The sequence below is a fragment of the Pseudorasbora parva genome, chromosome 19, assembly GCF_024679245.1.
Source record: "Pseudorasbora parva isolate DD20220531a chromosome 19, ASM2467924v1, whole genome shotgun sequence".
NCBI lineage: Eukaryota > Metazoa > Chordata > Actinopteri > Cypriniformes > Gobionidae > Pseudorasbora > Pseudorasbora parva.
The window spans coordinates 26,571,956-26,597,236 of record NC_090190.1 but is presented as its reverse complement, the minus strand read 5'-3'; the positions used below and the strand labels follow the sequence as shown (position 1 = coordinate 26,597,236).

The 25,281-nt window shown below is 39.3% G+C and overlaps 1 protein-coding gene and 1 long non-coding RNA gene across 4 annotated transcripts in view; both read right to left on the bottom strand.

The window, feature by feature from the left end:
* Positions 1-870: 870 nt before the first annotated feature.
* Positions 871-2,648, bottom strand: LOC137048334 (uncharacterized). The gene is made up of 5 exons (XR_010899384.1): positions 2,065-2,648; positions 1,805-1,875; positions 1,604-1,691; positions 1,373-1,490; positions 871-1,078 (listed from the first exon to the last, which is right to left on the bottom strand). It is a non-coding gene; the product is annotated as an uncharacterized lncRNA (long non-coding RNA).
* A 14,924-nt stretch (positions 2,649-17,572) lies between these two features.
* cenpa (histone H3-like centromeric protein A) overlaps positions 17,573-25,281 on the bottom strand; it is a 77,899-nt gene continuing 70,190 nt past the window's right edge. Inside the window, exon 5 of one of the 3 annotated variants that reach the window (XM_067425889.1) lies at positions 17,573-17,889. In XM_067425889.1, the coding sequence (XP_067281990.1) occupies positions 17,761-17,889 (129 nt within the window). In that variant the 3' untranslated portion in view covers positions 17,573-17,760. The remainder of the gene's footprint in view (positions 17,890-25,281) is intronic. The other 2 variants (XM_067425888.1, XM_067425887.1) reach the window with 2 other exon arrangements.

Sequence of the window (25,281 nt, the reverse complement as noted above, 5' to 3'; positions counted from 1 at the left end):
ATTGGTTGTTCTTTTAAAACCACTCCCAAAACCCAAACTGCTATTGGAGGACAGGGCACATTGAAAACCCAGTAAAGTGATTTTATTGGTTACTTTTAAAACTTAGCCCACCCAGGGCCTTATAGCTTAGTGATTTGATTGGTTATAGGTCAGCTATGCAGATACTGCTCATACACCATAAACCCCACCCCCCTCTCCCCCCAAAGGAAAAATACACACAAAAAACAATTTAGGAAAATATGGAATATTTATTAAGGTACATTAAAACATTACCAAGAGCATTTTAAACAAGCAAAAGAATAGAATGGAGAAACAAAAACAAGTGAACAAAATGTATTTAAAAGGGATGAAAATGTAAAGAACAAAAAAATACAAAAATAAAGGCATTTAAAAGGAACAAATAAACAATATAAATATAACTATATAAAATAAACATAAGTTAAAATGAAAGGGTAAAAAAGGCATGAAAAATAAAATTAACACAACATATTTAAAAGTTGGTGATATAAAGAAATAAATACAGTGTATCTAAAATGTAACATTATAAAATGAGACAATGCAAAAATGTAAACATTATAAAATTAGAACCAGAATGTTAAAAAAAAGGTTATATAATATACATAAATGTTCTAAGTAAACAATAAAAATAAGTGAAAAAAAAAAAAAAACTCCCAAAGAGCATTGTAAACATATATTATAAAATGAATGGGGGAAAAAAAAAGTGAGCAAATTCTATTTAAAGGACAGCGATGTAAAGGAATAAAAGAAAAAAAATGCATATAATATATGTTCTAAGTAAACAATATATATAAGTGGAAACATTTCCAAAGAGCCATTAAAGTAAAGATACATTATAATGATGCACTGATGATGTGACGTGTAGCATGGGTCAGCCTCTAGTCTGGTTCTTAGCATTTGGCAGAGCGCAGACAACCGTGGTTCTGTTTGGTGGAGACCTCACCATCCACACTGGCCTTCCATCAACAGCATCTTCATCAGACATTTGCTCTATTGTTGCGGTCTCTCACAGGTCTCTTTCTGCGTTAGCTTGTACAACCCTGGACCTGGTCTCCAGCAACTGCAAAACATGACAGTAATTTAACCACTAAAACACAGACTGTGTTTACATGTGCAACAATAATGCGACTATGTATTCTAAGAGTAAGGTCTTAATCGCAGGAAGGTGCTCACATGACAAGCAGAACTCTTCACTCCAGTTTACAAGCAATTTGCATTATTCACTAATGAGTATGGTTATGTCACACTCAGATTTGATCAAAGTATTGGGTTTAATGTATAAGTTTAATCACAATATTGACAAAATCATATCTCCTAAAGAGAAAATAAATGCTTAGCAAGTGTCTTAACTTACCCTTCTCTTTCTTTGACGGTTCTTTGCCATGTTCTTCATAGTGTGTCTTTTTTTGGGCCTTTTCAGGCTGAGCCACAGAATACTTCCTCCGTGGTGTCTCAATATGTCTTGCAACCTGCTAAATAAATCATGAATAATTGTAATACCAATAAAAGTAAGCAAAACAAAGCACACATGGTAAATATTAATATAAAATTACTTTAAAAAAAATAATACAATCTTTAAGATTACCTTTTACACATTCAGGGTCAACATCTGTAAAAGTAGTCCTTAATTCTTCAAAGGAAAATGGTCAAAGCGAGGTTGTGTGATGACTATTCTGGGGGGAAAGTTGCAGTTATAATTAATGAAATTCAGTTTTTGCATTTCAAATCCATATGACGTTAGAAGTAGGTTAACCTAACATTTAAAGTATACAATAAGCAGTCTTACCCAGTTTGTGGATCGTATTTGTGTGGGCTGTTCTCTGAATTGGGTTTCACACAAAGGCACCTTACAGATTCCTGTTAAGTTTGAAATTAAAATGCGTTTAAACGGATTCACAATCTGCAAGAACCACAATATTTTGAAGTTTGAATAAGATGGCCATCAAAGTAACCGCTGGAGACAAAACACATAACGTTATTAGGCTAACGTTAATTGTAAGCCTACTTTGGTTTACAGGCACATTATATAACAAAAACTGAACTTACCTCACGTTACGTGCCCTTTTAAATCTTTTCACAATGTTGTTAGGCTCTTCCTGTAAGTTAGTCCGTGCTGCTCATACTTTTGCTTGAGAGAATAAAGACGCTGGAGAGCCTCTTGGAGAAGATCGGCCCGTTCATGCTGTGCAGATATTAAAGTAGTAAGCTGACGAGATATAGCACTCTGGCCGGAGATCAGCTGCTTCATCAAGGCATTCACAGTAACTGGGCTTGAGCTTGAGGCTGCATGTCCTCCTTTGTTCAGTGGAGTAGAAAAACTAAGGTTCCTTTTACTCTCCATATTAAATCTGTCGAAAATGATCGATTCCAAATCTCAACCAAACACCACAAAAAACAACAATCCGTTCTCTGTACTTCCGGAAACAATGCGGAGGTTTCAACTTTCGCGCGCATGAAACAATACACTACTATTGGGTGCGCCTCCGTCCCCACCTTTATTGTGAGTGGTTGATTTCAAACCTCAAACCGCCCCCTCTTTGGCGCGTGTTGTTTGCTTGCTAATCCCCACTCAAACCACGCCCTCGGTATGACGCGTCGCAGGTGTATCTTTAATTTGGTGCAAAAATATAATGCTGGACATAATGATCTATCAACATGGAAGGACAACCACCTGTTTATAATAATACGAGAAAGAGAGCTCGGCGGTTTTGCGACCACTGCAACGAGAATGTTTCACATGCATATTTTTATCTTCACAAAAAAAAGTTTTTTTTTCACAATGGAGCGATTACAGCTGAGACAAATCACAACACAGAGCTGGAAGTGAGTGCATGTGATGAACTTCATCCAGACGAAATGAGACCTGTGGACTGGCTCCATAATGCTGGTATTCATTTTGGTAAGTTACTGAACATTTTTTTTGATGTAAAACCAAATGACAAGTAAAATAAGATGGTGATCATCAACATTTGGTTTATATATTTACTGATGTCGTGCAACATTACACTGATGTTCATGATCTGCTTTGGTTAGATTTGACACACAATAGTGATTTGCTTGTTTTCAGAATGTAGTAAGTTTGTGTTTTTTCCAGTAGTTTGTGTTTCACTGTTTAAACTAAATCTTTGTATTTAGCTTGTGTAGCCTATGTAAATTTGTGTGTAGCTAAAATCGTTGTATTGTTCTTTAATTGTTACAGAGGACATTGGAGACCAAGAGCAAGTTGATTTCTGCATATTTGAAGAAACCAAGCATTTACATGAGAACCAAGATTCGGCAGATCTTCTTGATTTATCCATCACTGAAGGCAAGGCTCCTTACATTTAAATTGATGCACACAGACAGATGTGTATTGTTACACTTCTATTAATTTTTTCTAAAAAAAAAAAACTCTAACAAATGTCTTTTTTTTTTTTCTTTTTTTTTTGAAGAAGAAGAAGAACGCAATGAGCTGCTCAGGCTTTCCTTGGAGCTCAGTGAAACGTCTTCAGATGATGACAGTGACCATGAAGAGCAACAGGTCTTTACAGATGGTCAGCACAGTGAACATTTGGATTTTGAAGAAGATGACAAACCTGAAGAAGATAATGGCAATAGAGACAGCTCTGCTTTATTACTTGTAAAGCTATTAGCAATAATGGTTTTAACCTGGCAAGCATTGTTCAACATTTCAGACAATGCCATCACTGCACTGCTGCTATGCCTCAGACAAATGATGGCTCATTGGAAATATTCTCAGTGTTGATTGGTGTCTCCTCTGGGTTTGCCACTGTAGCCTTTGGTTTACTCAGTTGGGGACACACAAACTATAACACTAAATTTATGATCTAAGTTATTCAACTAAATATACAAATAAAATGAATTAATTAGGTCTTATTTAATTCTATAAACTATAATATTGATCTGCCAACATTGTTGACCCTACAGCCAACTAAAATTTTGTTGCAATACTGTCTCGTTTGACACTGTGAGGCTAATTTGAAACAATCGTCATTGTAAAAGCGCTATATAAATAAAGTTGATTGATTAATGCAATTTGCTGGTATGAATCCCAAGACTTTATATTAACTAAGAAAATATACCAGTATGACAACTTCACTGAATATGATGTCTGTCCAAAAAGATGATAAGCTTCAATGGCAAGGAATATCTGTACCCCAAACTAACCTATTGTTACAAGAAAGTAACTCAGTCATTAGAGACCTTGGTAAAAAAAGATCTGGGTTTTTTAAAAAGAGAGGCGTGGAGAGAAATACAAATTCTTGGACGAACCAGTCCTCGACCCAAATGCAGAGCTGCGTGCTGGAGTCATTAAGAGATTTCTTATAATCAGTGGTAAAAACTAACACGCGTACTATACGCCATGTTGTTGCAAAGGTTTTGTGGTTGCACCCTCATCCAGACAGATGTTTCTTTGGGAACCCTGTGGAGGTATGGGACACAGACTGATTGTGCAGCAGCGTTCCTACCTGTGGAACGTATTGCAGGGAGATGTGTACTAAGTACATACATTGTGCAGTTAAGTCAGAAAAAAGAAAAGGTATCAGTCATAATTCCCATTTGCACAATGTTTAAGATTTAGCCCCATGCGATTTCCAACGACCTTCTTTTTATTCCTTTAATTTTATTTTGAGCATATCCGTTTTATTGTGTTTTTAAAGCCATTTTTTTCATTATTTCACATTTATGTAAGTTCCTTTTTATTAAATGTTATTGTAACTGCATTTTGTAAAACTTCACAATAAATGTGTGTTGTTCTAAAATGGTTGGTTAATTTTCCTTTATTTGTTCCATTCAATTTCTTAATTTAAATGCTCTGTTTTTGTGGCTGTATGTTCGGGGTGTTTATTTTGTAGTGTTTTTTAAAAAATTTGATTAAGAGTCATAATCCTCAATCCTGAAGTCCTCCCCTGCCACCCCTCCCTCTGAGAACAGACAACACCTCAGTGTCATTAACATATGAAAGGTCTTCTTCACACCTAACAGTCACCAGTCCTAGCACCCAGCAGTGTTTCAGCTGTATATTTCCGTGAAATTTCACGGATGCCTGTATATGTCCGCATATGTGAGGTTTCCGGGTGTATCTTGAAATATACTGTTCCGTGTTACTCTGATCCGCTTTTTCCCACATACGTCCGGTAAACCTCAAATTACACAGGAGTTTACCATGCCCGGATAATGCCGTATTCCAGGGTTTTCATGCAGTGGATCATGGATCAGTTTGCATATGTTAAAATACTTGAAGAGGTCATGTTGCCCTATGCTGAAGAGGACATGCCCTTGAAATGGTTGTTTCAACAAGACAATGACCCAAAACACACTAGTAAACGGGCAAAGTCTTGGTTCCAAACCAACAAAATTAATGTTATGGAGTGGCCAGCCCAATCTCCAGACCTTAATCCAATTGAGAACTTGTGGGGTGATATCAAAAATGCTGTTTCTGAAGCAAAACCAAGAAATGTGAATGAATTGTGGAATGTTGTTAAAGAATCATGGAGTGGAATAACAGCTGAGAGGTGCCACAAGATGTTTGACTCCATGCCACACAGATGTCAAGCAGTTTTAAAAAACTGTGGTCATACAACTAAATATTAGTTTAGTGATTCACAGTATTGCTAAATCCCAGAAAAATGTTTGTACAAAATAGTTTTGAGTTTGTACAGTCAAAGGTAGACACTGCTATTTTTTTTAACACACCCCTTTCAACTAATTGCCCAATTGCACAGCCTTAAGAGCGTGCATATCATGAATGCTGGGTCTTGTTTGTTTATCTACTGAACCTACTGGTAACTTGTTTGCCACGTAGCAATAAAAAATATACTAAAAACCTTGATTATTTTGGTTAGTCACATTGTACTGCTATTATTTTGAACAATACTGTATATATATATATATATATATATATATATATATATATATATATATATATATATATATATATATATATATATATATATATATATATATATATATATATATATATATATATATATATATATAAAATCTCAAAAAGTACCGATAAGAATACCGTTAAAGTACCGGACCGATAAGCAGTATGGTTAAGAGTAGTAATACCGTTAAAACCTTAACGATACCCATCCCTAGGTGCATGGTATTATGATACCCCATTTGCATAATTTGTCTACCACACTCTTCGCACCCTCTCGAGCCTCATTTCTTAAAGGGTATTGTCGTTTGGCTACATGCATGGTTACTGGGATGCTCAGTGGCTGAACTTGGGCAAGCTCACAATCAAATGTATATTTTGCCCAAACATCAGTAAATTTAGAAATCAAAAACTTCCACTCAGGTTGAGTTTCAGTCTCTTTGTCAACATCAGTCACTGCACATCTCTGTTTACAATGAGGGCCAGATTGAGATAAGCGAAGCAAGTTCAGGCTGCCTGTGGCAGATTCAAGGACAATGGAGCAATCAAAATCCTCAGGCTTACAGTTTACAGCACAGTAAGTTTCATAGGCTATGCGAAAATGGTCAACATATTCTAAAGGGCTTTACCGTACTCTCTGTTTGACCTGGGTTACACTGGTCCAGGGGTATGACCCCTGACCTAACAGTTCTTCAACCTCATACTTGTAAGTGGTGTAGGCCTCGCAAGTCCAGTCTGAAGGAACAAAGGGGTGGGGTCTAATTGTTTGTACAGCTTTCAGTTTACTGGTAGGGATTAATCCCTCCACCAGTGCTTGTATGTCAGCAATGCCCAGATTTTTTTTTGTCTGGCAATGGCTTCTACCTTAAACCATAAAACTTTATTTGGGCTGTACATTTTGAAAGGTTCTATCCCCGCAAGCAAACTATTTTTCTCAGCTGGGGTTAGTCTGGTCAATGACCCATATTCATGCCCAGCCCCCATTTCAGTGTTCTGGTCGTCCCACTCCGAATGTCGGATTGGGGCGGCAAAGACTGTTTTTCTGGGTTTATGTGCCTCAACAGAGGACAATCTGATTGTGATGGCTGAACCCGCGGCCACGCATTTCCCATAACACCTGATGTACTCCTAACATCATAAAAAGAGTGGCATCTACAGCTACACTAATGTTAGTCTCTCTGTTTATCCCGGATCTGGGCCCTGTCCGGATCGGATGGTGGACCTGCCTGGACATGACCAACGCATCCTGGAGTGTCTGCTGAGCCGTGTCAATTGGTGTCTCCTCCGAATTTGCCTCACTGGCACGTCATGCTCAAAAACCCGTCTGCGGCGCAATAATTCCGATCTTTCATGTATTCATACTCTTGTGTAATCGACGCCCCATCCTAAATAAATCTGTCTCTTCCGTGATACCCTGAAATTTTGAATATTCCAATCTAATATGATTTCTGACCTGTAAGGTTGCCAGAATAATAATCTTACACAGTGTGTTAATAGGCCAGAGGAGAACTGGCACCCCGACTGAGTCTGGTTTCTCCCAAGGTTTTTTTTTCTCCATCATGCCCTGATGGAGTTTTGGTTCCTTGCCACTGTCACCTTTGGCTTGGCTTGCTCAGTTGGGGACACTAAAATTATGATTAAAGTTATTCAACTAATTCTACAAATAAAATTTATGAATTCGGTTTTATTTAATTCTATAAACTATAATACTGATATGCCAACATTGTAGCTATATGATAAATGAAAATAAGCTGATAACATCACAGTTTTCTCCAGAACGACTGTACAGCAAAATCTAATTTTGTTGCAATATTATCCTGTTTGACACAATCGTGATTGTAAAAGCGCTATATAAATAAAGTTGATTGATTGACATTGATAAGGGTAACTTGCACCCATTCCTTCGTACACTCACAGCGCATACATTCTCCTCTAATACATTCCACTACATATTTGTTTATTTTGACCATTATTTTCCTTTTATTGATTTAGTATTTGAGGTTATTATATAGCTTTATATAATAAAAACACAAAACATACTTTGTTTGACATATTTTCAATGCTTTATTTAGGTAGACCTTTGTTTGTCAGTTTGGAGTGCACACTTACTGGCTTACATTGTGCTATGTCTGTTACTGATCCTTGTTTCTATTGAGTTTAAGTTACCGTGAGATGAGTCTGAGTTGAGTATAATGCCGCTGGTTTCAGTGTGTGCGTCCATCCAGCGCCGTGGTCTCGACAGGCAAAAAGGCTGACTATCATGCAGCAGTGGAGATTTATGGCCGGAGAGTTCCGCTATGCGATACCAAGTGGAGAGATTATTTGTGGACCTAGATTATTTGTTAGATTTAATTGATTTATTTTGTATTCTTTATTTTGTGACTTTTTGTAATTTTTGGGGGGTAAAATAAACCCATTCTTTTGCTGGAAAGCTGGTGTCCTCATGTCTTACTCTCTGGCCTTCTCACACTGATATTCTTGACCCCTGTGGTTAATTTACTTTTTGCTTGTGCGGAAAGAACCTCTGGGATGTATGGGGGAGGGATTTTAACCTGTGCATTCAATATTGTGCGTGCCTTTTCATACGGTCCCTCCTCTTTGTTATCAGGAAGTGGGGCGGATCCCTGAGTGTGGGCCACCTGCACTTCCTGATAAGAGTCAGTCAGGATAGAGAGAGGAAGAGACCTGGCAGCATTTTCTACTTTGTCACAAGACTTTCCCAGCCCCTTATTAAAACATCCCAGACCATGGCCCACCTGCACTCTCTTTTATTTAGCACCTTTAATTTCGCTATTCTGTCACGTGCATCCAGGTCGTACCACTCATTAGCCCCATTAGGGATTGATTTCATTGGTACGCGTCCCATTTTACAGCGAGCGCAAACGGCTATACATTTGGGTTTATCTGACGCCTATTTGGTTTCTAAACAATCTTTTCTTGATCACAGAGAAGGTTTTTAGCAGTGTAAGGCAATGAATCTTATTTTTATCCTCAAATTAGTTTTAATAGAATAGAAGTGAGTTCTACTCATGAAACCACAAAGTATCTTTTTACTCCTGGTCACATATACTGGTCCCAATTTGGGTCTTATTTTATTCTACTCGGTATCGTTCCAGATGCATCCCTGGCAAACAACTCCTGAATCTATTTTATTTGTTTAAATAAGGGCATCCCTTTATCTGAGATGGAAGAGATGGAGAAGATTTGCAATGTCTCCTGGACCTTACCTACTTGGAGTGAGAGGGAGGGAGAGGACGCTGGCGTTGTGTGTTCGCCGCTTCTCCACTCTGCCTGCCCGCGATTTTTTAAACTTTTAAAAGTTTTTAAACTGTGGCACCTACCTACTACAGACGCCTTCCAGCTGTAAGCCGTGTTCCTTTTGGGAATTATTTCACTGCTGTGCCGGTGTTGTCTGCTAATGTTGTCGGGCATCCTCGGTCAGAATGGCGCTCAGCTATTCCAGCCTGCAACTTCGCCGATTTAATGTTGCAACCACACCTGGGTTTAATATCCCTATCATTAAAGAACTTGGACTTCTTCGCCGTCCTCCATACATTCATAGAGGATCTGGTCGCAAATTCATTATCCATAACCAGCCAAGCAGCTCTGCCACAAGCATTCCATCTCTCTGGTCATCTGTCGCATGTCTGACGCGTCATCGGAATGCCGTCGCTCCAGGTACTATCCACACTGGAAATATCGCGAGACATCTGCACTCCAGCACGGGATCCCTGCACTTTGGGTTGGATACATTCCGTGGAGTGGATTCCAGTCTGCGCGGAGTGGATTTTAATGTTTTGTGTCCGGTCCAGAGACTCACCCCTCAGTCATTGGTTAAATTCGAACTTTTTAATACTCAATCCATCAGTAATAAATCTGTACTGATTGAAGAACACATTAGGGAGAAAGGACTTGACTTTATGTGTTTGACAGAAACATGGCATCAGCCAGAGGTGTATTCTGCCATAAATGAAGCCTGTCCCCCCGGATACAGTTACTTGGAAGCAGCTCGCAGCACGGGCCGCGGTGGTGGCCTAGCTGTCATCCACCGACAGGACCTGGAGTTGTCCCGCATTACGCTGCCTGTGACATCTTCATGCGAGTGTTTAGCATTTAAATGTAAGCCTCCTTTTCCAATGACTGTTGTGCTTATCTACCGGCCCCCTAAACACAATTCTGCATTCATTACGAAAATATCTGATCTTCTCACTACACTTTGTACTACCTCTACAAATATTATAATCCTGGGAGATATAAATATTCATGTTGACACTCCCTCATGTCATCCTGCTGCTGATTTTCTTCAGCTATTGGACACCCTCAACCTACAACAACATGTTGATGTCCCCACACATTCCAAGGGACACACTGGATTTGGTCATCTCAAACTCAGCCCTCCTCCTCAGTAACCTGCAGGTCTATGATCTTGGAGTATCAGATCATAAGGTTGTGGCTATGGAGTTGCCCTTTCTGTCATCTCACACCAAACCTAAGCGACAGATCCACTATAGAAGGTTGAACAACATCAATGCGGATGTCCTAACCCAGGACCTTCAACATATCACATCTGTCTCCTCCAGTTTTTCTGACTTCATTTCTGTTGCTGACTCTGTGGATTTTTATAACCAGTCCCTGAGCAGTCTTCTGGACCTCCATGCCCCGCTAATATCCCGGACAGTCTCATTCACACGCTCAGCACCTTGGTACACTTGCGAGCTGCGAAAGATGAAGGCGGCGGGGCGTGTCCTTGAGCGGCGCTTCAAGGCCTCGGGACTTATTGTTCACAAACAGGCATACCGGGAACAAAAGAGGGCTTATGCAGAAGCTCTGCGAAACGCACGGTCACAGTATTATTCCACTATCATTAATACCAACCATGGAAACTCTAAACAACTTTTTTCAACTATAAACCACCTTCTTAAACCCCCTGCATTCTCCCACTCTGAGACCACAGAGGAAAGGTGTAATATGCATATTCATTTTTTCAAACAAAAAGTAAATAACATCCGCTCCAACCTTACTACTACTACTGCTCTGTCCCCTCAAATGGATGACCCACCATTGAAGATTGTCCAGCCCCTCTGTTCTTTCTCAAATGCTACACAGGAACAGGTAGAGGATGTCATCAAAAAAATGAAGCCGACCACTTGTGCTCTGGATCCTTTCCCTTCAACTCTATTGAAGGCCAACCTCTCTATAGTTTCTCCTTTTATTACCAAAATCATAAACCACTCCCTTACGGTTGGTCAGATCCCATCTACATTAAAAACTGCTGTCATCAAACCTTTACTGAAAAACCCATCCATGGATCCAGAAGTTCTCTCCAACTACAGGCCCATATCGAATCTGCCATTTCTATCGAAGGTCCTAGAAAAAATAGTTGCAGCACAACTTCATGTTCACCTCAAACACAATAACCTGTTTGAAAAGTTTCAGTCGGGTTTCCGCCCTGGTCATAGCACTGAAACAGCCTTGGTCAGGATCACCAATGACCTCTTGATGACAGCTGATACTGGTTCTCCATCTCTTCTCCTCCTACTAGACCTAACAGCTGCTTTTGATACAGTAGACCACAACATTCTCTTACAACGCCTGAAATACAACATTGGACTCTCAGAAAAAGTTCATAATTGGTTTATTTCATACCTCACTGGTAGAACTGAGTATGTTGCCCTTGGAAAATGCAAATCACTCACCCAAAATGTCACCTGTGGTGTTCCTCAGGGCTCTGTGCTGGGACCCACACTGTTCTCTATGTACATTCTTCCCCTTGGAAAAATCATTAGCAGACATGGTATATCGTTCCATTGTTATGCTGATGACACAGCTTTATCTACGGACAACCCCAAATTACTCTGCTCCCCTGCCAACATCCACACTGACCACCTGCCTGGAGGAGATAGAGACATGGATGAACCTCAATTACCTACAGTTGAACTGTTCCAAAACTAATGCTATCTTAATTGGTACGCAACATCAGCTTCGCTCTTCAATCATCACTGGCATTACTTTCTCTGGCCAAAATATCACTCTTTCCACATCTGTCAATAATTTAGGGGTCAAAATGGATTCTCAGCTCACCTTTGACACCCACATAAAACACCTCAGCAAGACTTCCTTCTTCCACCTCAAGAACATCGCCAAACTCCGTCCAACTCTCAGCCTGGCTGATGCAGAGAGGCTCGTCCATGCCTTTGTCTCCTCCAGGCTGGATTACTGTAATGCACTCCTCATCGGGATCTCTGGCAAAAGCATCCAGAGGTTGCAATACATCCAAAACAGCGCTGCCAGAATCCTGATGAGGGTGCGCAAGCATGAACATATCACCCCTATCCTGAAATCTCTTCACTGGCTACCCGTCCGGTTGAGAATTGAATACAAAGTTTCACTCCTCACCCATCAGTGTATTCACGGACATGCCCCCCTTTACCTACAGGAACTTATCACCTATCCGACTTCGTCATGCACCCTTCGTTCGGCAAACACAAACACCCTCCAAGTTCCGAGAACAAAACTTTGCAGCATGGGTGGTAGGGCCTTTTCATCGGCAGCTCCGAGGCTGTGGAATGCCCTGCCGGACTACCTGAGGGCCCCACAGACTATTGATGTTTTTAAACGAAACCTTAAAACATATCTTTTTACACAAGCTTTCGAATAAATGTGTTTTATAGGTTTTATTGTGTTATATGTGTATATATATATATATATATATATATATATATATATACACATATGTATGTATGTATATATATATGTATATGTATGTATATGTGTATGTGTGTGTGTGTATATGTATGTATATATATATATATATATATATATATATATAATTTTTATTTTATTTTATTTTTAAAAGTGGCTATTTACTACCACTTGGTGTTTTGTAGCACTTTGAGATTGTAAAAATGTAAAGTGCTTTACAAATAAAATTCATTATTATTATCATTATGTTACACGGGCTCCTGCAGAGGACGTTACCACTGCCCCGCAGGGCCTCCCCTTTATTGAGTCCGCTTCTTTGCACTGTCTGCTACCATTTTTACCTTACCTTCAGCACGTCAGGATGCTATCAGCGACTTCTTATACTATTAACCTTTAGTATAATTATGCCTCACACTTCACAAGCGGAATGAAGCGAAGCACACTGCTCTTCTTCTCCAATCTCTTCCATTCAGACAACCGTATCCAAATAATAAAATAAATAAATACTACCTTATTTGTTGTTTTGCAAGGGGTGTCACCAAGGAATAATTGCTCGCATCCTCCATCAAAAAGGGTGGACAGTTAGGGGTTAACAGTTTTGACCCAGAGACCAGATATGGAAGAATGAAGACCAGGAGTCAGGATGTTCAATCAAATGAAGAGAATTTACTGAATAATAGTTTGTAGTTTCATCGGTAGAGCCAGCTTCAGACTCTCTCGAGGAGGTCGCAGGCCAGACTCTACCTTAGACAGAATTACCACAGCAATTATACCAATTTCAAGGACATGATTTACATCATTATGGACACGTGGAATATTACTGATTGGCATTAAGTCTAAACAATGTCCCGCGAGAATACAGATGTTGTTGTTAATCAGGATGTATACATCAGACAATCCCAAGATTGGGGTAGTGTTGACTTTAGGGGAGTCCAAGAAAGACGCCAAGAGACTAGGGGTCTAGGGTGTGAGAAAAGCGGTCCAATCCAGTCGGAAGACCTGCAGAGAACATGTAACACACACACAAGACTCTAGGGCACATTTCTCCTCCAAGGTTAGTGCGTCCTGTGAGCTTATCAACAGAACAAGATATCAACACCACACGACAAACTAATCTCCAGAAAGAAAAGTATGACTAAAGTCATCTACCTCATTCTATAAAGAAATATAAAGATAAAAATGTACTTCTATAAAATGGGAGAAAAAAGAAAAAGAAAAAAATCAAACCATATAAATGGGAAGAAATCACAATTGGGAGACTCAAATCCCCCCACCCCTTCCTGTCCTGGGGTTACTAACAACAGGCAGGATTCACCTCTTGGAAGTTCTAACTTTCTCTCCAAGGCCCTGTTGGTCAGGACCCAGAGATAGAGGTCAGGCTATCTCGGTCAGACTGTCTTTGTCAGACCGTCTCTGGAAAGCAAATTAGACACCATACAGCAGACATAGAGTCAAAATCATATTAAAGAAATTATATTAAATAATAGTTAAATGTATTAAGGATCAAATAAAATTGATTGTCAATAATTATTCATTTTGAAAGGATAACTGATTATTTAATTCATGAGGTTATTAAAAATCATTCAAAAGGATAAGATGCATATGATGAAGAGGCAAGGGTGTCGGCCCACTCCCCCCTTCAATATATATATGGGCTGTAACGATATGCGGTATGAAACCGAAATCGCAATATGCAGGTCCACGAACCTGTATTGCGATGTGAAATACAGAATCGCAACACACCCCTTCCAACTCACAGAATTATCCTTCCTGTCCAGGTCCAACTTTTAAGTCAGCAGTATGGCAACATTTTGGCTACCCAGTGAAGAACAAGGATATGGAGCTAAATCAGTCTCAATAAAGATAAATACACACACTACATTCACATATGCACACACAAGATTCATAATGCACACACATGATTCATAAATGCACACAGATGAATCATAAATGCACACACAGGATACACAAATGCACAAAAAAAATCACAAATGCACACACAAAATTTAAAAAGCACATAAGATTCACAAATGCACACAACATTCATAAATACACACAAAATTCAGAAATGCAAAGAAAGTTTAAAAATGTGCTCAAGATTCACAAATGCACAGGGCAAGATTTAGAATTGTATTTCTGATGCACACACAAATATACCTTGATTTTCAAACTGCTTCCGGTCTGTGAACTTCACTGCATTTGTGTGTGAATTTTGAGACTCCCCTGACTTGGCTCGACACACATATGCCCTTTTTAAACAGTGACTGATCAGCAACCAATCAGATATCGCCCTTGTTTTAGCCAGTCCCATGAACTCACGTGGGGGATTGTTAACTTATAAGCTTATCCCATGAACGCGTTCACACATCGCAATATAGCCTACAGGTGGTGCAGGAGAGCGCGAACACAAGTGCGGGCTAGTGCGGTGGAGGACTTCTTCTGGCAGATGCCTGTATTTTCTTTCTCAGTTTGTTGCTGTTTGTCAGCTGCCAATGGCAATAGTAACTCACGCACGCAAAACATATATCACTTGTATATCACTAGCTGTTTATCAGAACTCATAAAGCACATAACGCCTTATAATGAGTGAACATATTCTACATCTTTATATACCTGAACAGTAATTAGAAGTACAATAATAAAATAATAATTACCTGAACATATAGGCTATAATTACCAGGAAGACAAATATGATGTTGAAAGTCATGAACGTTTCTGCTTTACAGATATTTCCATATAGTGTGCAGTTCAGTATCGATGCACAACACTGTTGACTTGACTTTTCAAGATAATAAACAAAAGAAAATGCATGTTATCCTGATTTCATTTGTCTACTGTAGGGAGAACCAATGTTTGTAAGGAATGAGGGGTTTGTTTATTGTATATTTGAGTGCATTTATGGTTCGCAGATGATATGTCCGTACGGCGTGAGCTCTGTCATCCCGCTGTCTCGTCCCACTTTTGGATTGTTTGGCTTCCCATAGCTTCCCATAAAGGCGGGCATACACTGAGCGAATTCGGACACTCGGGAGGTCGTGAGATATTGTAGACGCAGAGTCATTTAATTTGATCATCGCATCAAATCAGCTGGTACACGGCACGACTGTTTGCACCACGAGCCGGCGGTGATCACACGAGCTTTCAATGTTACTGCTATCTTCATCAGATACAAAAAATAAAGAAAAAATGTGTGCAAAGGATTTGTTGAAAAGCAGAGAACAGTAGCCATTCCTTTCAACCGAAACAACCAGAGGGAGAGAGAAGGGTGCGCGTGAGAGAAACACAAAGAGACAGTGTGTGTGTGTGTGAGAGTGTGAACGCTGTATGTTTGCAGCCACTGAGCTAATAATACTCATAGATTGAGCCTGTGACGTGCTTGTGCAAGATTTGGCAATAGGGGACAGTCATATGCTGGTAAAAATCGGGCCGACTCTCCGAACTTTTTAAACATGTTAAAAAATTATCGTGAATACGAGACTAGCCGAGCACCTCGATCCGACCTTACGATAATTTTTAAACATGTTTAAAAAGTTCGGTGAGTCGGCCAGAAACGCTAATGACTTTCAACATCATATTTGGCTTCCTGGTAATTATAGCCTATATGTTCAGGTAATTATTATTTTATTATTGTACTTCTAATTACTGTTCAGGTATATAAAGATGTAGAATATGGTCACTCATTATAAGGCGTTATGTGCTTTATGAGTTCTAATAAACAGCTAGTGATACAAGCAAATAGTTATTAACTGTGTTTTGCGCGTGTGAGTTACTATTGCCATTGGCAGCTGACAAACAGCAACAAACTCAGAGAAAGAAAATACAGGCATCTGCCAGAAGAAGTCCTCCACCGCACTTGTGTTTGCGCTCTCCTGCACCCCCTGTAGGCTATATCGATGTGTGAACACGTTCATGGGATTGGCTAAAACAAGGGCGATATCTGATTGGTTGCTGATCAGTCACTGTTTAAAAAGGGCATTTGTGTGTCGAGCCAGGGGAGTCTCAAAATTCACACACAAATGCAGTGAAGTTTACAGACCGCAAGCAGTTTGTAAATCAAGGTATATTTGTGTGTGCATCAGAAATACATTTCTGAATCTTGAGCACATTTTTAAATTTTCTTTGCATTTCTGAATTTTGTGTGTATTTCTGAATGTTGTGTGTATTTATGAATTTTGTGTGCATTTGAGAATCTTCTGTGCTTTTTAAATTTTGTGTGTGCATTTGTGAATTTTTTGTGCATTTGTGTATCCTGTGTGTACATTTATGAATCATGTGTGTGCATTTATGAATCATGTGTGTATATTTATCTTTATTGAGACTGATTTGGCTCCATACAAGGATGGCAATCGTGTAGTTGACAAGACCCACACAATTTGCCGTAAGTGTTTCAAGAAGCTTCCCCAACCGGCCGGCAACGTGGTGTGAGCATGGCGTTACTGTTGCGTGTCATCTGCGGGGCGGCTGCATGGCGTTTTCTCTTACTTTGCACACCAGAAGCGTGTCTGACACGGCGCTTCTGCTGGTATTGATGTACAGGAGGCCCTATACTTCATGTTAAATATATATTGCCTGTTGATACCGCAAAGAAAACATATGCTCAGCCTAGTTCAATGAAATATCTCAGACACTGTGTTGAGGCAGGTTGGAGCTAAACACCAAAATACCACAGGGCTGAATCAAAGCAGATAATAGGACTGAAATTAACTTTTGTATAAATTAACTTCAGATAATTTGGTACTTGGGACTATGAGGGTATCAAAACCAAACTAATTTATACAACTTTGCATGCAAATAGCAATCCACGTTCAAAAACCTAAAGAAAATATTTTCAAATTCACAAATATTTAAATAAGCAATACTACAAAACATCAATGTATTAACAACAAACATCCTCAGTAAAAGAACACAATCTTTGTAATTTTACAACACAGAAAATGTTTTAATAAAATACAATTCTAAAGAAATTGTTAAAAATTATTTTGTCACCAGTTCACTTCCATTACATACAAACATTTAGTTTAAATAGCTGCATGTATACAACTGTTATCACATCCTGAATTATAAGATTACATGCCAAGAAATATACAAAGTGTCCAGGAAATATGTCAAATCCCACCCCCACCCAGCCCCCCAAAAAAAGACAACATCCAACTTTACATGTGTTCAACACCTCGGATTCGCCGGGCGAGCTGTATGTCACGTGGAAACAATGTCACCCTCTTGGCATGAATAGCACAGAGATTGGCATCGGAAAACAGACGGACCATGAATGCTTCGGCAGCCTGAAAGCACATGGAAGAGCGACAATTATAACATACTGTAAATAAATAAAATAAAAGTCAATGCAATGAAAAATTACAATAGGCAAATAAGTCACTAAAAAATAGAAGAAAAAAAAATTGCAAAACATTTCAGTGTACAAACTTTGTATACACAAATCCGGCGCAAACTTTATGGGCGCCACCATCTTACCTGCCGCCATTACTGCGTGCCTGCGAAGTGCGTGACGGTGTGACACTTGCCGGTGTCCTCTAATGACATTTCAATGAAAGCGGATCCTAGCCTGACAAGCCAGACCCACATCAAGAAGTTTGGTCTGGAAATTCACCATAGACAGAGCTCAATCCGAGGGGCGGGATAAACGGTTGTCTTTTTAAACTCCCTCTGCACGCGATAGGATAGCGCTACACCAACCAGAGCAACGAAGGTGAAGCAGAGCTCGCTGACAGATTAAACATTCGCCGTATCCGGTCGGCTAAACTCCGAACACATCTTCCCTTTTTAAGAATGACTTCAGTGCCGTTCTTTGTTCTTTTCTCAGAGAAAAGCTTAACTACAAGTCTTCAGGAATCGCAGTCAAAGCTGATTCGAAAGACCGCCGCCGTTCGCCAGTTTCTGTGTTTACTAGAAGCACGCAAACGCAACGCAGCCGTCGTCATTATGGCCCCGCCCGCCAACTCTATAAATGATGTGATTGGCCCGTCCAGATTGCGAGGAATACAGCTCAGAAGGGTATTGAGAGTTCCTAGACGACACTTGCGGGCAGAGCTCGCTGACAGATTAAACATTCGCCGTATCCGGTCGGCTAAATTCCGAACACATCTTCCCTTTTTAAGAATGACTTCAGTGCCGTTCTTTGTTCTTTTCTCAGAGAAAAGCTTAACTACAAGTCTTCAGGAATCGCAGTCAAAGCTGATTCGAAAGACCGCCACCGTTCGCCAGTTTCTGTGTTTACTAGAAGCACGCAAACGCAGCGCGGCCGTCGTCATTATGGCCCCGCCCGCCGACTCTATAAATGATGTGATTGGCCCACCCAGATTGTGAGGAATACAGCTCAGAAGGGTATTGAGAGTTCCTAGACGACACTTGCGGGCAGATTAAATTTGCTGCCGCTAGGGTGCGTCTAGATTTCTAGGCTAAGCGGATCCTGCACATTAAATAAAATGTCTGGTGAAAGGGAACATTGGGTATATGATGTCAGGCAGTGGCCAAAACTTACAGATAAAGGTAATTTATTGACAACAGGGTGTATTAATGTAAAAATGCGTCTGCAAAATGTAATGTAATTAAGACGGCAATAAAACTGAACACTGTCATTATGAGCTGTGTTGCTAATATTAGGGCCCTGATTTCCACGATCACGGAATTGTTTTACACAAAGACGTTTTAAGAACATGAAATAACAAACAGTTATGTAACGTAACGGCAGTAACGTAATGCACGACGCGCTGCAAATGATAAAGGATCAAATAAACAAAGAAAACCACTTAAAGACAGAAAATAATTAAAACAAAAGTGCCCGTTATAAAGGGACTTTAAGTCACAATTACACAAATTTAACTTTATAGTTTTCTCATATTATGGTATGAGTCCACTGCCTGAAAACCTCACGACACCTGTGATTCATACGCAGCGGCTGATCTGTGATGGTAGGATGTATCTGTTCAATCCATCCGGAGCTCATGCCCAGTATTTTAGGTTCTGACACTCATCGCATGCCAGATGATTAATTAAATAATCTTATACCTGTAGGAACATGTATTCTATTGCTACAACTGGTCGGCTATTTATTTACAGCTTGTGAACATATGTATGAGCACATCGGTAGGTCACGCAAGTTTAAGTGCTGATTTAATAAGGCCATATTTCTTGTAACTGATCGTTTCATATTTGTCTAATTGTGACTTAAGTCCCTTTGTAATGGACACGTATGTTTTAATTATTTTCTGTCTTTGAGTTGTTTTCTTTACGTTCATTTTATCCTTTATCATTCACAGCTTGTCGTGCATTACTGCCGACATGAGGGGAGAATCCAGTCATTGTTAAGTTATTAACCTATTAACCCTGTACGCACTGCTCTAAGTTAGCAGCAAGGCACGCAGTAATGTCGGCGATGCTTTACTTCCGTGTTTTGCTGGATTTGTGTATAATGGACAGGCTCTTTGTCAGACAATTAAAAACTTTTTCGACAAGCATTTATATAAATCACTTGTCTATATGTGTGACTCACATCAAACATCAACTGACTCAAACATACAAGACAGTGTTTCCCACACATAGACAAATTTGTGGCGGAACGCCACAGAATCAACACCGGCCGCCACATATTGCTTTGTCATTCATTCATTTTTACACTATTTAAAAGACATGCATGTTCGTTCAGCTGCATTTCCTTAGTTCTCTCTCCGCCCTTTTGCGCGTCTCTTACTCACTCACTCACACTCATTTGAGTGCATTCGACAGTTGCATTCGACTGTAAATCTTAAACAAGTTTTATTGCATTTTGGCGCATTTAGTGTGACATAGCTTTTAAAACCAGAGCAGTTGAATAACAGAGTTGCGACACGCCTTCATCACGGCGCTCTCAATAGTTCTAAACAAACCAGCGCTGTGTCAATCAATACAGACCAGTGTTTCCCAACCGGGATCCTGTGTAAATGATGCCAGGACACACTTACACTGCGGTTCATCTCACATCTGGGTTAATATGGGTTGTAACTTGAAAATAATGCTTTATGAAGGCTATGTTTCTGTCGATGGATACACGTGCTGACTCCTCAGTTACAACAACACAGGGTTCGTACACCTTTTTAAAGGTCAAATTCAAGCACTTTTCAAGCACTTTCAAGGTCAATTTTAAAGATTTTTCCAGCACCTAACACCACTGTAAATGACATACCAATACATTGTCAAAATTATTATTTCCTGTTATCATCACATTAAAAAGATAATGCTATAAACAGCCAAAATTGTGTTTCGTAAAGCAGAAGGATCAGATATTTAACCAAATCACAAGTTGTATTTCTTTTAAATGTATCACTCTCTAAGTAGACTTTGCTTACTATCTAACCTGCCTTTGGGGTAATTGTAAAAACAATAACCCCAAATAAAATCACTCGACGGGTTCACTTAACTTTTTATTCATTTATTGAAAATTTTAAAAATGCAAACATTCGTCTTTGAGGTAGACAGTCAATCAGATTCAGCTCATTGATCTTTTCTCTTTTTAATTAATTTCTTTTTTTGTGTGTGTATGTCTATTAAAAGTCGAGGCTATCAAATATTTCTTCTGAAGAGATCACTTTATATGATAAAGCTTAAGCTTTTTTTTTCATAAACATTGATCAATTACCATTACAATTATCTCACAAATATGCTTACAGTGCATGTTCTACAATGGGGTAATTGTGTTGCAGTAGCTTACATACAGCACAAGAAAGCTTGACTTCAAATGGTAAAAAGAAGAGAAAACCGTAATAACAAAGAACAAATAAGAACAAATAAGCAAAAACAATAGCACAAATAAATCAGGTAGGCCTAGGTCTAACTATATTCAGGTGAGAAACTTATCAAAGTTATCAAATTTAAAATAACATTGGATTTTCATTGTAAAAATTAAATGCATATTAATCTGTTAAAGTTACACAAGTTAATCAGTAAAGAGCAGCAAGTGATCTTTTGTCTTTTTGTAGTTTGAATAACTGCTGCCCCTTTAAGACCTGACGCAAGTGTGGAATCAAAACACTGTTCCTGTTACTCATTCTTCTGAACTGTTTACGACTATTTACTTTAATACACACCCAGATGAACATTGTAACATTTTTTGTGTGTATTTGACCATTAATAAGCTGGGAAAAGGAGCTTTTATTTTATTTTATTTACTTGTATGTCAGAGGTCGGCTTTATAACGGAATGTGCGCACTTCAGATATGAGCGGGAAATCTGCAGGAATTTGTAGAATTATGCGTCTCATCCCGTGCGAAATTCAGACCGATCACACACTAACACACTGTCATAAAGAAAAATCCAGCGGAACGCGTCGGCACGGTAGTGTTCAGAGGGTTAACCTGTCGGCCGAAGAGGAGGCGGAGAGGAGAGCAACAGGTGTAAAGAGGATAGGTATTGTTTCGGATATTTCTTTAATCGATGCATATCAAAAATATCAATATTTTTGACAGCACTAAGTTACTTGTATGACCATCTGACATTATTTTTATGCATTATTTTCACTGAGCTAACGTTTGTAGGTTTTAATTTGCGGATTTGTGGCTACGTTTACTGCCTATTCCACAAATGAACATGCCATAACGGACATGCTAATCTTACATTATCACGTTATACATGATATAAGTACTCTGTCACTACTCTGAATTCCTAGCTAGCAGTTAATAGTTCAAGTTAAACAAATAGGCGCTAATGTGTAGGCTACAGTAAACTACTTTAGTTAGCTTGAAAGTCTATGACTTAGCCTACCTTTCATGTGACTCGAAAGAGCAGACTCGCCCATAGTGAAAAGCTGCAAGTGTTTTTGCAGACTTTCCAAGAGGCACTTTGTAGGGTTTGTGCCCGTTTGATCCAAAATCCAAATTTAGCATCTTTCAGCCAACGTTCATTGAAACGACAACATGGGGGCGGAGTCACACATGGAAATAGACGGGCAGATCGCGAGCATAGCAGGTTTAATTTTAGGCTCTCGAACATTTTATTTCTACATTTAATAAACTAACTATTTAGTCAGATAGGTATTTGTTGTAAAAGAAATAGTTACAATTTCAAGCATTTTTAAGCACTTTATCAAAAATTCAAGCACTTTTCAAACCTTGAAAACAGAACATCAAAATTGGGTTTGTGCGTTTTCTATAACATGGGCTTTAAAGAAGGTAATGTGCTGTGTTTGCAAAGATCACGTATGACACGTCTTTAAACTAATTATTTTTTATCCAGTAGGTGGCTTTGGGAATGGCCTCACAGGGCAGCGAAGCATTCTGGGAATTGTAGTTTTTCCTCCCCATGAGACAAAATACATTTTCTGTCTTCTCAGTTTAGAAGGCACCAAATTCAAAAATAATTTCTACAACTAAACAAAACTAAATAATAATTTCTACTACATTGATGACCCAGTTTAAATACAGATTCATCTTCCCAGCGCTGAAGTGCCCCTTTAATGTACACACAGCACCCCATATTGACAGAAAAACACAGAATTGTTGACATTTTCTGATTTATATATTTAAAAAAAAACTGCCTGAAGAGCTCAGAGACAGAATTGTGGCAAGGCACAGATCTGGCCAAGGTTACAAACAAATTTCTGCTGCATTTAAGGTTCCTAAGAGCAGAGCCCTCCATAATCCTTAAATGGAAGATGTTTGGGACGACCAGAACCCTTCCTAGAGCTGGCTGTCTGGCCAAACTGAGCTATTGGGGGAGAAGAGCCTTGGTGAGAGAGGTAAAGAAGAACCCAAAGATCACTGTGGGTGAGCTCCAGAGATGCAGTCGGGAGATGGGAGAAAGTTGTAGAAAGTCAACCATCACTGCATAAGGAAAAGCGAGTCTGGGCTTTACGGCAGCAGAGTGGCCCGACGGAAGCCTCTACTCAGTGCAAGACACACGAAAGCCTTCATGGAGTTTGCTAAAAACACCTGAAGGACTAAAAGATGGTAAGAAATAAGATTCTCTGGTCTGATGAGACCAAGATATAACTTTTTGGCCTTAATTCTAAGCGGTATGTATGGAGAAAACCAGCCACTGCTCATCACTTGTCCAATACAGTGCCAACAGTGAAGCATGGTGGTGGCAGCATCATGCTGTGGAGGTGTAACACTCTGTGACTGTTCTTGAATGGCCCAGCCAGAGCCCTGACTTAAACCCAATTGAGCATCTCTGGAGAGACCTGAAAATGGCTGTCCACCAAAATACCATCCAACCTGACAGAACTGGAGAGGATCTGCAAGGATGAATGGCAGAGGACCCCCAAATCCAGGTATGAAATACTTGATGCATCTTTCCCAAAAAGACTCATGGCTGTATTAGATCAAAAGGGTGCTTCTACTAAATACTGAGCAAAGGGTCTGTAAGTGTCCTTGAAAGGATACATGCATAAAGTTGATTTTTGTTCAGAAAAAAAAGGAGATTTTTTTTTTTGTTGAATCTTATTATTATTTCTCTCACTGATAAAATGTCTTTATTTTTCTTAAGATGCAGTATGTTTTATTATACAGTTACACCAGTTATTGTCTTTTGGTTTTTACCACTAGTATTGCGAGATTTAACGAGATCTTGAGAGACTATCGGGCTACAGGTACAATAGACACGCCCTCACATGCTCAAGACTTTCAGAGCGAGAGCCACGTTTAAGGCAGCTTCCAAAGGCTAGCTATCCAGCTGCATAAGCTAGAAGATGCACAAATCGATATTCGTCTGAAGACCTCTGAAGTGACAGGCGGCCACGAGGTAGTTAGATTTATTTTACAATTGTGTCTTAGCAAACCAAAATGGAGTGTCTAATTGCACTGTTTACTCTGTCCTGTAGTTTTCACGGCGTTTCATCGCATCTGAGAAAGATAATAAATGCGCCCGTACTCGAGAAACCGTGTGCAGTGTTGCCATTGAGGAGTTACAGTGAAAACTCGCCCAGCCCAGCGCCGGTGAGAAGCTCGAGTTGAAGACGGCAGCTACAGTGGGTTGCGGTACAGAGATATACCACAAGGTGGTGCCATTACACTAGTTCATCTCTCCCCATCAACAGAGCTCCGTCAATAAAAGTAAATTAAAATGAAGTAACGTATAAAATATGTAAAAGACTGTGCTAAATGGAAGTTAGAGTGGTTTAAGCCAAGTTAAACTTAAGTTATTTCATAGCACATTTGCTTAAAAGGTCTTGATATCTTATCTACTTCATTTTATGGTTATCTTTTGTTTTCATTGCTGAAGTTTTTGTGCATTTTGTTTGAAGATAAAACTATTGAAAGTTTATTCAAGCTATAAGTTAACAACCTGCTGATTAAGAAGTTCATTATAATCAAAGGTTTACACAAAACAAAAGCAATCTTAATGCAATACTTAAGGCACATATACACTAATCTACATACCTGAGTTACACTGAGTTAAAACAATTACATCTGACTAGACATACAAAATGAGTGATGAACCCAATGTAAAGAACTGCTCTGAACCAACTACTCAACCTGAAGCAAAGACTCGCAAGAGCGAAAGAACAAGAACATTAACCGAAAAGGGAAAAGAGCTTCAAGAAGACAAGCTCAAAGCTCTCAAGCGCAGATACAAGGTTGTTTATGAAAAATGGAGATATGAGGCAAGATTGAGTAAAGTAATACTGACTGATACAGCCACTGAGAGTGAGTTAAGCGAGTTGATAGATAATGTTAATATCTCTT